Below are 14,224 nucleotides of genomic sequence, written 5' to 3' on the forward strand. Positions count from 1 at the left end.
TCTGAATGCACTGGACCATGCATGAAACGGTATTACAGGGTTGCCCGGAAATCTGATGTCTGAAATATTGACATACTGCAGTGATGTGAGATTTTTGTATATACAGTTTGATCACACTGTTTTCTATTGTGTTATTGACTTGTATGCTTGTTTATTCCATGTGTAACAATGTTGTTGTTTGTGTCGCACTGCTTAGTTTTATCTTGGCCAGGTCGCAGTTGTAAATGAGAATTTGTTCTCAACTAGCCTACCTGGTTAAATAAAGGTGTTCTCAACTAGCCTACCTGGTTAAATAAAGGTGTTGTCAACTAGCCTACCTGGTTAAATAAAGGTGTTCTCAACTAGCCTACCTGGTTAAATAAAGGTGTTGTCAACTAGCCTACCTGGTTAAATAAAGGTGTTCTCAACTAGCCTACCTGGTTAAATAAAGGTGTAATAAATCATGTTTGTTGACGTCGACTAACCTGTACCCCGCACATTGACTCGATACCGGTACACCTTGTATATCACCGCGTTCTTGTTGTTTTATTGTTTAACTTTTTGGGGTGGTTTATTTAGTAAATATGTTCTTAAGTCTTATTTTCTTAAAATGGCATTGTTGGTTAAGGGTTCGTAAGTAAGCATTTCGCGGTAAGGGTCTAAACCGTTGTAATTCGGTGCATGTGACAAATAAAATGTGGTTTTGATAGCTGTCAGGCTGACTTAGTGCACAGACAACCCGTTAGTTAGTTCGCCTTTGATGGGATGAGGCCCTGTTTTTGTATTACGTTTTTTTCCAGCTCGCCTGATTTCTGTGTACTCTGTGCATGTCAGAAAACATCCATTGTAGCAGACACGGTCCATGTTAGTTAGTTTATTCGCGCCAGACAGGAAACCGATGCATTCTGGGGATGCTCAACAGAATCACATCGCGCCTATGATGACGCAGAATGTCAATAAACATGGCTAGATAATGGCTGGAGTTAAACCTTTAGGTAGCTCACACACGGGGCTTTTTTCTTTACGACGAGCTGTTGTAACTGCATTTTTAGCTCAAATAGTGACCTGACATTAGCTGGCTTTAGTAATAATACGAATAGTTAAAAAAATCACGTAGGCTACTGTTCATCAGTCACTTTATTGTTCTGTTTTGGGATCCTGAGTGGTGCAGCGGTCTAACATGCGCTTCCGCATGAGACATCGTCCGCATGTTGATGTTGTCCCCCCACACCAGAGGGGATCAGGACATGCAGGTTGAAATATCAAAACTAACTCTGAACCAAACATAATAATTTGGGGACAGGTCGAAAAGCATTAAACATTTATGGAAATCTAGCTAGCTTGCTGTTGCTAGCTAATTTGTCCAGGGATATAAACATTGGGTTGTTATTTTACCTGAAATGCACAAGGTCCTCTACTCTGACAATGAATCCTCACATAAAAGGGTAAACCAATTTCATTTCTAGTCATCTCTCCTCCATCAGGGTTCTTCTTTGAACTTTTATATGGTGGTTGGCAACCAACTGTAAGGTGCTTTACCACTACCAGCTGGACTGGAGTGTGGACCTCAGTTCATCTTTCAATGCTCCCAAAAACCAATGAGGTGATGGGAGAGGTGGGATTTGCAGCACGTCATGCTTCACAAACAGAACTTGGTTCTATTTCAGCGCCTAACCAGGAGTAGTGTGGGTGCAATGATTGAATAACATGTAAATATATTTTGCACTACTCGCGTCGCATGGTCAGCATATAAGGCACTGCAGTGCAGCGCTAGAGGCGTCACTACAGACCCATGTTCGATCCCGGGCTGTGATCAGGAGTCCCATAGGGCGGCGCACAATTAGCACAGTGTCGTCCGGCCGTCATTGAAAATAAGAATTTGTTCTTAACTGACTTGTCTAGTTAAAGGTACAATATATAAATCTCAATTACCTGATACTCATTGACTCAGTACTGGTACTCTGTGTATTTGGTCAGGTTACTTATTGACTCAGTACTGGTACTCTGTGTATATAGTCAGGTTACTCATTGACTCAGTACTGGTACTCTGTGTATATAGTCAGGTTACTCATTGACTCAGTACTGGTACTCTGTGTATATAGTCAGGTTACTTATTGACTCAGTACTGGTACTCTGTGTATATAGTCAGGTTACTCATTGACTCAGTACTGGTACTCTGTGTATTTAGTCAGGTTACTCATTGACTCAGTACTGGTACTCTGTGTATATAGTCAGGTTACTCATTGACTCAGTACTGGTACTCTGTGTATTTAGTCTAGTTACTCATTGACTCAGTACTGGTACTCTGTGTATATAGTCAGGTTACTCATTGACTCAGTACTGGTACTCTGTGTATATAGTCAGGTTACTCATTGACTCAGTACTGGTACTCTGTGTATATAGTCTAGTTACTCATTGACTCAGTACTGGTACTCTGTGTATTTAGTCAGGTTACTCATTGACTCAGTACTGGTACTCTGTGTATATAGTCAGGTTACTCATTGACTCAGTACTGGTACTCTGTGTATATAGTCTAGTTACTCATTGACTCAGTACTGGTACTCTGTGTATTTAGTCAGGTTACTCATTGACTCAGTACTGGTACTCTGTGTAATAAGTCAGGTTACTCATTGACTCAGTACTGGTACTCTGTGTATTTAGTCTAGTTACTCATTGACTCAGTACTGGTACTCTGTGTATATAGCCAGGTTACTCATTGACTCAGTACTGGTACTCTGTGTATATATCCAGTTTACTCATTGACTCAGTACTGGTACTCTGTGTATATATCCAGGTTACTCATTGACTCAGTACTGGTACTCTGTGTATATAGTCAGGTTACTCATTGACTCAGTACTGTTACTCTGTGTATATAGTCAGGTTACTCATTGACTCAGTACTGGTACTCTGTGTATATAGTCAGGTTACTCATTGACTCAGTACTGGTACTCTGTGTATATAGTCAGGTTACTCATTGACTCAGTACTGGTACTCTGTGTATATAGTCAGGTTACTCATTGACTCAGTACTGGTACTCTGTGTATTTAGTCAGGTTACTCATTGACTCAGTACTGGTACAATGTGTATATAGCCAGGTTACTCATTGACTCAGTACTGGTACTCTGTGTATATAGTTAGGTTACTCATTGACTCAGTACTGGTACTCTGTGTATATAGTCAGGTTACTCATTGACTCAGTACTGGTACTCTGTGTATTTAGTCAGGTTACTCATTGACTCAGTACTGGTACTCTGTGTATATAGTCAGGTTACTCATTGACTCAGTACTGGTACTCTGTGTATATAGTCAGGTTACTCATTGACTCAGTACTGGTACTCTGTGTATATAGCCAGGTTACTCATTGACTCAGTACTGGTACTCTGTGTATATAGTCAGGTTACTCATTGACTCAGTACTGGTACTCTGTGTATATAGTCAGGTTACTCATTGACTCAGTACTGGTACTCTGTGTATATAGTCAGGTTACTTATTGACTCAGTACTGGTACTCTGTGTATATAGTCAGGTTACTCATTGACTCAGTACTGGTACTCTGTGTATTTAGTCAGGTTACTCATTGACTCAGTACTGGTACTCTGTGTATATAGTCAGGTTACTCATTGACTCAGTACTGGTACTCTGTGTATTTAGTCTAGTTACTCATTGACTCAGTACTGGTACTCTGTGTATATAGTCAGGTTACTCATTGACTCAGTACTGGTACTCTGTGTATATAGTCAGGTTACTCATTGACTCAGTACTGGTACTCTGTGTATATAGTCTAGTTACTCATTGACTCAGTACTGGTACTCTGTGTATTTAGTCAGGTTACTCATTGACTCAGTACTGGTACTCTGTGTATATAGTCAGGTTACTCATTGACTCAGTACTGGTACTCTGTGTATATAGTCTAGTTACTCATTGACTCAGTACTGGTACTCTGTGTATTTAGTCAGGTTACTCATTGACTCAGTACTGGTACTCTGTGTAATAAGTCAGGTTACTCATTGACTCAGTACTGGTACTCTGTGTATTTAGTCTAGTTACTCATTGACTCAGTACTGGTACTCTGTGTATATAGCCAGGTTACTCATTGACTCAGTACTGGTACTCTGTGTATATATCCAGTTTACTCATTGACTCAGTACTGGTACTCTGTGTATATATCCAGGTTACTCATTGACTCAGTACTGGTACTCTGTGTATATAGTCAGGTTACTCATTGACTCAGTACTGTTACTCTGTGTATATAGTCAGGTTACTCATTGACTCAGTACTGGTACTCTGTGTATATAGTCAGGTTACTCATTGACTCAGTACTGGTACTCTGTGTATATAGTCAGGTTACTCATTGACTCAGTACTGGTACTCTGTGTATATAGTCAGGTTACTCATTGACTCAGTACTGGTACTCTGTGTATTTAGTCAGGTTACTCATTGACTCAGTACTGGTACAATGTGTATATAGCCAGGTTACTCATTGACTCAGTACTGGTACTCTGTGTATATAGTCAGGTTACTCATTGACTCAGTACTGGTACTCTGTGTATATAGTCAGGTTACTCATTGACTCAGTACTGGTACTCTGTGTATTTAGTCAGGTTACTCATTGACTCAGTACTGGTACTCTGTGTATATAGTCAGGTTACTCATTGACTCAGTACTGGTACTCTGTGTATATAGTCAGGTTACTCATTGACTCAGTACTGGTATTCTGTGTATATAGCCAGGTTACTCATTGACTCAGTACTGGTACTCTGTGTATATAGTCAGGTTACTCATTGACTCAGTACTGGTACTCTGTGTATATAGTCAGGTTACTCATTGACTCAGTACTGGTACTCTGTGTATATAGTCAGGTTACTCATTGACTCAGTACTGGTACTCTGTGTATATATCCAGGTTACTCATTGACTCAGTACTGGTACTCTGTGTATATAGTCAGGTTACTCATTGACTCAGTACTGGTACTCTGTGTATATAGTCAGGTTACTCATTGACTCAGTACTGGTACTCTGTGTATATAGTCAGGTTACTCATTGACTCAGTACTGGTACTCTGTGTATATAGTCAGGTTACTCATTGACTCAGTACTGGTACTCTGTGTATATAGTCAGGTTACTCATTGACTCAGTACTGGTACTCTGTGTATATAGTCAGGTTACTCATTGACTCAGTACTGGTACTCTGTGTATATAGTCAGGTTACTCATTGACTCAGTACTGGTACTCTGTGTATATAGTCAGGTTACTCATTGACTCAGTACTGGTACTCTGTGTATTTGGTCAGGTTACTCATTGACTCAGTACTGGTACTCTGTGTATTTGGTCAGGTTACTCATTGACTCAGTACTGGTACTCTGTGTATTTGGTCAGGTTACTCATTGACTCAGTACTGGTACTCTGTGTATATAGTCAGGTTACTCATTGACTCAGTACTGGTACTCTGTGTATATAGTCAGGTTACTCATTGACTCAGTACTGGTACTCTGTGTATTTAGTCAGGTTACTCATTGACTCAGTACTGGTACTCTGTGTATATAGTCTAGTTACTCATTGACTCAGTACTGGTACTCTGTGTATATAGTCAGGTTACTCATTGACTCAGTACTGGTACTCTGTGTATATAGTCTAGTTACTCATTGACTCAGTACTGGTACTCTGTGTATATAGTCAGGTTACTCATTGACTCAGTACTGGTACTCTGTGTATATAGTCAGGTTACTCATTGACTCAGTACTGGTACTCTGTGTATATAGTCAGGTTACTCATTGACTCAGTACTGGTACTCTGTGTATATATCCAGGTTACTCATTGACTCAGTACTGGTACTCTGTGTATATAGTCAGGTTACTCATTGACTCAGTACTGGTACTCTGTGTATATAGTCAGGTTACTCATTGACTCAGTACTGGTACTCTGTGTATATAGTCAGGTTACTCATTGACTCAGTACTGGTACTCTGTGTATATAGTCAGGTTACTCATTGACTCAGTACTGGTACTCTGTGTATATAGTCAGGTTACTCATTGACTCAGTACTGGTACTCTGTATATATAGTCAGGTTACTCATTGACTCAGTACTGGTACTCTGTGTATATAGTCAGGTTACTCATTGACTCAGTACTGGTACTCTGTGTATATAGTCTAGTTACTCATTGACTCAGTACTGGTACTCTGTGTATATAGTCAGGTTACTCATTGACTCAGTACTGGTACTCTGTGTATATAGTCTAGTTACTCATTGACTCAGTACTGGTACTCTGTGTATATAGTCTAGTTACTCATTGACTGAGTACTGGTACTCTGTGTATTTGGTCAGGTTACTCATTGACTCAGTACTGGTACTCTGTGTATATAGTCAGGTTACTCATTGACTCAGTACTGGTACTCTAGTTTCTAGCCAGGTTACTCATTGACGTGTTTTACTTTTCTATTATTTCTCTATTTTCTTTCTCTCTGTATTGTTGGGAACGACCGTCAGTCAGCATTTCACTGGTAGTCTACACCTGTTGTTTACCAAGCATATCACTGTTAGTCTACACCTGTTGTTTACCAAGCATTTCACTGTTAGTCTACACCTGTTGTTTACCAAGCATTTCACTGTTAGTCTACACCTGTTGTTTACCAAGCATTTCACTGTTAGTCTACACCTGTTGTTTACCAAGCATTTCACTGGTAGTCTACACCTGTTGTTCATGAAGCATTTCACTGTTAGTCTACACCTGTTGTTTATGAAGCATTTCACTGGTAGTCTACACCTGTTGTTCATGAAGCATTTCACTGTTAGTCTACACCTGTTGTTTATGAAGCATTTCACTGTTAGTCTACACCTGTTGTTTATGAAGCATTTCACTGTTAGTCTACACCTGTTGTTTATGAAGCATTTCACTGTTAGTCTACACCTGTTGTTTATGAAGCATTTCACTGTTAGTCTACACCTGTTGTTTATGAAGCATTTCACTGTTAGTCTACACCTGTTGTTTATGAAGCATTTCACTGTTAGTCTACACCTGTTGTTCTAGTGACAAATAACATTTGATTTGAACTATCTAGTTACTGGCTATTGTTGCTAACTTCGCATGTTCATAAAAACAATGGCGGAATGCCGATTTTTATTTCTATGTTGTTTTTTACAGTGGGCCTGGCTAATCTGGCTTATTTAGGTCCAATTTTAATAGAGCCAAAGTTCCACTCAAACTCCCATTGGTGCTGCCGGGCTGCTTGTTGAGTACAGTACTGAATACAGTTACAGTAGTTATAGTTTAGATTCTAGCCTTGCTGTTAGTGAACTTTAGTTTCTAACAGCTAACATTATATCTAGTGTTGCATCTGAATTCGCACCCTATTCCCTAAATAGTGCACTACATTTTGCCAGGGCCCTATGGCACCCTATTCCCTAAATAGTGCACTACATTTGGCCAGGGCCCTATGGCACCCTATTCCCTAAATAGTGCACTACATTTGGTCCAGGGCCCTATGGCACCCTATTCCCTAAATAGTGCACTACATTTGGCCAGGGCCCTATGGCACCCTATTCCCTAAATAGTGCACTACATTTGGCCAGGGCCCTATGGCACCCTATTCCCTAAATAGTGCACTACATTTGGCCAGGGCCCTATGGCACCCTATTCCCTAAATAGTGCACTACATTTTTTTTTAACTAGGCAAGTCAGTTAAGAACAAATTCTTATTTTCAATGACGGCCTAGGAACAGTGGGTTAACTGCCTGTTCAGGGGCAGAACGACAGATTTGTACCTTGTCAGCTCGGGGATTTGAACTTGCAACCTTCCGGTTACTAGTCCAACGCTCTAACCACTAGGCTACGCTGCCGCCCCATTTGGCCAGGGCCCATAGAGAACAGGGTGCCATTTGGTACAAAGCCCTTGATCTCTATGAACCCCCCCCCCCCCCCACAACATTCCGCTGAAAAGGCAGCGCGGGAAATCCCCAAATATTTTTTTGAAATATGTAACTTTCACACATTAACAAGTCCAATACAGCAAATGAAAGATAAACATCTTGTTAATCTACCCATCGTGTCCGATTTAAAAAAAATAAAAAAATAAATGCTTTACAGCGAAAACACAACATATGATTATGTTAGATCACCACCAAGTTCAAAAAACACAGCCATTTTCCCAGCCAAAGATAGGAGTCACAAAAACAGAAATAGAGATAAAATTAATCACTAACCATTGATCTTCATCAGATGACACTCATAGGACATCATGTTACACAATACATGTATTTTTTGTTCGATAATGTGCATATTTATATCCAAAAATCTTAGTTTACATTGGCGCCGTGTTCAGAAATACCTCCAAAATATCTGGAGAAATTGCAGAGAGCCACGTGAAATAACGGGAATACTCATCATACACTTTGATGAAAGATACATGTTTTACACAGAATTAAAGATACACTTGTTCTTAATGCAACCGCTGTGTCAGATTTAAAAAAAACTTTACGGAAAAAACACACCATGCAATAATCTGAGACGACGCTCAGATAGAAACAACATTTCTCCACCATGTTGGAGTCGACAGAAATACGAAATTACATCATAAATATTCCCTTACCTTTGATAATCTTAATCAGAATGCATTCCCAGGAATCCTAGTTCGACAATAAATTGTTGTTTTGTTCGATAATGTCAATTATTTATGTCCAAATAGCTACTTTTGCTAGCGCGTTTAGTACACATAACCAAACGCTCGTGCAAGTCACGCATAACGTCGGAAAACTTCAAAAAGTTATACCACAGGTCGAATAAACTTGTCAAACTAAGCAGATAATCAATCTTCAGGATGTTGTTATCATATATATCCAATAACGTTCCAACCGGAGTCTGTAAAAGTAATGGAACGCAAGGCAATATCATGAGGAATGCGCGTGACCAGGAACTGGCAATCTGCCAGACCACTGACTGAAACACCTCCCATCCGGTCCCACATCACAGTATAAACTTCGTTCAATGTTCTACAGACTGTTGACATCTAGTGGAAGGCGTAGGAAGTGCAAACAAATGCATATCTTACTGGGATTTGAATAGGCGATGAATAGAAAAACAACCAGCCTCAGAATTTCCACTTCCTGTTTGGAAGTTTGCCTGCCATATGAGTTCTGTTATACTCACAGACATAATTCTAACAGTTTTAGAAACTTCAGAGTGTTTTCTATCCAATAGTAATAATAATATGCATATATTAGCATCTGGGACAGAGTAGGAGGCAGTTCACTCTGGGCACGCTATTCATCCAAAGTGAAAATGCTGCCCCCTATCCCTAAAAAGTTAAGATCAGGCTGTTTTGCTTCTGATTTAACTTTTACTTACAAAAAGGAAAGAGCCTATAACCTGATGGTAATTTAGTCCGCTCTTCACCCCCCCCCCGTCCTTTTTAATTGTATAATTTCCGACCTAATAGTGGGATTTCTTGTTGTTGGCAGGTAAAATGAGTAAGGCCTCAACTGAATCTACAGACCAGATGATGGAGGAGGAAGTAGATCAACATCCGATTACAGACCAGATGGAGGAGGAGGAGGAGGAAGTAGATCAACATCCGATTACAGACCAGATGATGGAGGAGGAGGAAGTAGGTCAACATCAGATTGTCTGTCTATTTACCTGCTCACTTTTTCAAATGTATCCACCTGAGAACAAACCATTAATGTCTTACCAGAGCTGGTTAAAAGTAGTGCACTAGATAGGGTGCCATTTGGTACATAGCCGGCCTGTAGCTTCTGTAGCAGATAACAGGACGATCACTCAGGGTCTATTCTGAGGTTTTTCATTAGACTCATGTTGACTGTTTACTCCTCAGCCTGGGAGCTCAGCAGAGACTGAGAGACCCTCCTCTTCTCACACCAAGAGGAAGCCTGCTGTCGCAGCCAAGCACACTGGAGGGAATAAGTCTGACGCCTCGGACCAGAGTGGACAGGAAGATGGGGACTCTGACAACCCCTCAGATGGTAAGGTCTACCACGACCCGGGGACAGCATGTGTTTTAATGCCTCTTCATATCATTGTGGAGCCAGAAGGTGCATTTACACACTTTGTGGATAATGTTTTTGCTGGTCTATTCTGAGTTGATGTTCAAGGTTTATGTGGTGGTGAAAAAAGTAGTGCACTATATAGGGAATAGGGTGCCATAGGGCCCTGGTCAAAAGTAGTGCACTATATAGGGAATAGGGCCCTGGTTTAAAGTAGTGCACTATATAGGGTGCCATTGGGCCCTGGTCAAAAGTAGTGCACTATATAGGGTGCCATTGGGCCCTGGTCAAAAGTAGTGCACTATATAGGGTGCCATTGGGCCCTGGTCAAAAGTAGTGCACTACATGGGGAATAGGGCTCTGGTCTAAAGTAGTGCACTATCTAGGGAATAGGGCCCTGGTCTAAAGTAGTGCACTATGTAGGGAATAGGGTTCCATTTGGGATGAACATTAAGTGCTTGTCCTCTACTTCAGGCATGTTGGTGGTACGGCCTCCTGCTGGGACTGACAACAAGGAGAGCAGAGGAGCCATGAAGCTCCGAGTGGACCTCTCAAGGAGAAAGACAGGTTCGTCTCTCACACACAGGCCATGTCTAAAATCCCAATTACCTACTTTGTACTTAAATGGAATTTTTTAAAAGCATACTCAATTTATACATTTTACATACTATAAAACTTGTTTAGCATACCCAAAATACCTACTATTTGGAACGCAATTACAAGTACTCAGATATGGCCCACACAGACACAAGCCCAGGGTGGGGACCCCCTCCAGGGGGGGCCCCTCAGTCAAAAACACAGGTTGGTCTCCTCACTGTGTATATCACACTACTACTAACCAGTGGATGATAAACACCTGGTCAAAAGTAGTGCACTATGTAGGGAATAGGGCCCTGGTCAAAAGTAGTGCACTATATAGGGAACAGGGTGCCATAGGGCCCTGGTCTAAAGTAGTGCACTATATAGGGAATAGGGTGCCATAGGGCCCTGGTCAAAAGTAGTGCACTATATAGGGAACAGGGTGCCATAGGGCCCTGGTCTAAAGTAGTGCACTATATAGGGTGCCATAGGCCCTGGTCTAAAGTAGTGCACTATATAGGGAACAGGGTGCCATAGGGCCCTGGTCTAAAGTAGTGCACTATATAGGGTGCCATAGGCCCTGGTCTTAAGTAGTGCACTATATAGGGAACAGGGTGCCATAGGGCCCTGGTCTAAAGTAGTGCACTATATAGGGAACAGGGTGCCATAGTCAGATAAACACATGCAAACTGTTTCATCTGTCTGAATGCTCCCATCGTTTTCTTAAACAGGTTTTTGACAAGGAATGGGTCTTCCTACAGCCTAATATCCAGAACTGTTACCAGTTTAATGAAATCAATCAGTTTGGGATTGATATTGGATGTAAACGAAACATGTTTGTGTCCCGGTCTTCCTCTGTGTTTATCCAGATACCACTCTGCAGGAGAGAATAGACTGCACCGCCTGTGGACAGCAGGTTAACCACTTCCAGCGCCACTCAGTGTTTGAGCACCCCATGCTCCATGTGCTCCTCTGCAAGGTAGATACACCTGCAACACCTTCACCTGCCCCCTCTGTCTGCCCCCTGTCTCTGCCTGTCTGTCTTTCTCTCTGTTTGAGCACCCCATGCTCCATGTGCTCCTCTGCAAGGTAGATACACCTTCACCTGCCCCCTCTGTCTGCCCCCTGTCTCTGTCTGTCTGTCTTTCTCTCTCTGTTTGAGCACCCCATGCTCCATGTGCTCCTCTGCAAGGTAGATACACCTTCACCTGCCCCCTCTGTCTGCCCCCTGTCTCTGTCTGTCTGTCTTTCTCTCTCTGTTTGAGCACCCCATGCTCCATGTGCTCCTCTGCAAGGTAGATACACCTGCAACACCCTGTCTGTCTGTCTTTCATCTGTCTCTCCTATCGGGCTAGACATCTTTCCATCTGTCTGTCTGTCTCTCTATCAAAATTCTGTCTATCTGTCTGTGTCTGTCTTTCACACATATCCTTTCCTCTCTTTTAGTCTGATTGTGGGATGATTGTCTCTGCCTGTCTTTCTCTCTGTCTGCCTGTCTTTCTCTCTGTCTGCCTGTCTTTCTCTCTGTCTGCCTGTCTTTCTCTCTGTCTGCCTGTCTTTCTCTCTGTCTGAGCACCACCATGCTCCTTTAGGGTTGGGCCATATATACACTGCTCAAAAAAATAAAGGGAACACTTAAACAACACAATGTAATTCCAAGTCAATCACACTTCTGTGAAATCAAACTGTCCACTTAGGAAGCAACACTGATTGACAATAAATTTCACATGCTGTTGTGCAAATGGAATAGACAAAAGGTGGAAATTATAGGCAATTAGCAAGACACCCCCAATAAAGGAGTGGTTCTGCAGGTGGTGACCACAGACCACATCTCATTCCTATGCTTCCTGGCTGATGTTTTGGTCACTTTTGAATGCTCGCGGTGCTTTCACTCTAGTGGTAGCATGAGACGGAGTCTACAACCCACACAAGTGGCTCAGGTAGTGCAGTTCATCCAGGATGGCACATCAATGCGAGCTGTGGCAAGAAGGTTTGCTGTGTCTGTCAGCGTAGTGTCCAGAGCATGGAGGTGCTACCAGGAGACAGGCCAGTACATCAAGAGACGTGGAGGAGGCCGTAGGAGGGCAACAACCCAGCAGCAGGACCGCTAGCTCCGCCTTTGTGCAAGGAGGTGCACTGCCAGCGCCCTGCAAAATGACCTCCAGCAGGCCACAAATGTGCATGTGTCTGCTCAAGCGGTCAGAAACAGACTCCATGAGGGTGGTATGAGGGCCCGACGTCCACAGGTGGGGGTTGTGCTTACAGCCCAACACCGTGCAGGACGTTTGGCATTTTCCAGAGAACAACAAGATTGGCAAATTCGCCACTGGCGCCCTGTGCTCTTCACAGATGAAAGCAGGTTCACACTGAGCACATGAGCACATGTGACAGAGTCTGGAGACGCCGCGGAGAACGTTCTGCTGCCTGCAACATCCTCCAGCATGACCGGTTTGGCGGTGGGTCAGTCATGGTGTGGGGTGGCATTTCTTTGGGGGGCTGCACAGCCCTCCATGTGCTCGCCAGAGGTAGCCTGACTGCCATTAGGTACCGCGATGAGATCCTCAGACCCCTTGTGAGACCATATGCTGGTGCGGTTGGCCCTGGGTTCCTCCTAATGCAAGACAATGCTAGACCTCATGTGTCTGGAGTGTGTCAGCAGTTCCTGCAAGAGGAAGGCATTGATGCTATGGACTGGCCCGCCCGTTCCCCAGACCTGAATCCAATTGAGCACATCTGGGACATCATGTCTCGCTCCATCCAACAACGCCACGTTGCACCACAGACTGTCCAGGAGTTGGCGGATGCTTTAGTCCAGGTCTGGGAGGAGATCCCTCAGGAGACCATCCGCCACCTCATCAGGAGCATGCCCAGGCGTTGTAGGGAGGTCATACAGGCACGTGGAGGCCACACACTACTGAGCCTCATTTTGACTTGTTCTAAGGACATTACATCAAAGTTGGATCAGCCTGTAGTGTGGTTTTCCACTTTAATTTTGAGTGTGACTCCAAATCCAGACCTCCATGGGTTTATAAATTTGATTTCCATTGATAATTTTTGTGTGATTTTGTTGTCAGCACATTCAACTATGTAAAGAAAAAAGTATTTAATAAGAATATTTCATTCATTCAGATCTAGGATGTGTTATTTTAGTGTTCCCTTTATTTTTTTGAGCAGTGTACATATTCAGTGGGGAGAATTTGATACACTGCCGATTTTGCAGGTTTTCCTACTTACTAAGCATGTAGAGGTCTGTAATTTTAATCTTTATCATAGGTACACTTCAACTGTGAGAGACGGAATCTAAAACAAAAATCCAGAAAATCGCATTGTATGATTTTTAAGTAATTCATTTGCATTTTATTGCATGACATAGGTCTATAAATGGAAATATCACATTTACATAAGTATTCAGACCCTTTACTCAGTATATTGTTGAAGCGATTGCAGCCTTGAGTCTTCTTGGGTATGACGCTACAAGCAGCAACACTGTCCATAGAGGTAGACCTGTAGTAGTTTAGATCCACCTGTAACACTGTCCATAGAGGTAGACCTGTAGTAGTTTAGATCCACCTGCAACACTGTCCATAGAGGTAGACCTGTAGTAGTTTAGATCCACCTGTAACACTGTCCATAGAGGTAGACCTGTAGTAGTTTAGATCCACCTGTAACACTGT

General features: G+C 42.4%; 1 protein-coding gene across 7 annotated transcripts in view; it reads left to right on the forward strand.

The window, feature by feature from the left end:
* The window catches only part of LOC129827316 (transcriptional regulator ATRX-like), a 117,612-nt gene that overhangs the window by 575 nt on the left and 102,813 nt on the right, over window positions 1-14,224 (forward strand). For 3 of the 7 annotated variants that reach the window (XM_055888050.1, XM_055888049.1, XM_055888051.1), the window contains exons 2-5: window positions 9,429-9,574; window positions 9,803-9,950; window positions 10,446-10,538; window positions 11,420-11,529. In XM_055888050.1, the coding sequence (XP_055744025.1) occupies window positions 9,434-9,574; window positions 9,803-9,950; window positions 10,446-10,538; window positions 11,420-11,529 (492 nt within the window). In that variant the 5' untranslated portion in view covers window positions 9,429-9,433. Of the gene's footprint in view, window positions 1-9,428; window positions 9,575-9,802; window positions 9,951-10,445; window positions 10,539-11,419; window positions 11,530-11,794; window positions 11,846-14,224 lie in introns of those variants that run through there. The other 4 variants (XM_055888052.1, XM_055888054.1, XM_055888053.1 and 1 more) reach the window with 4 other exon arrangements.

The sequence above is a fragment of the Salvelinus fontinalis genome, chromosome 29, assembly GCF_029448725.1.
Source record: "Salvelinus fontinalis isolate EN_2023a chromosome 29, ASM2944872v1, whole genome shotgun sequence".
In the NCBI taxonomy this organism is placed as follows: domain Eukaryota; kingdom Metazoa; phylum Chordata; class Actinopteri; order Salmoniformes; family Salmonidae; genus Salvelinus; species Salvelinus fontinalis.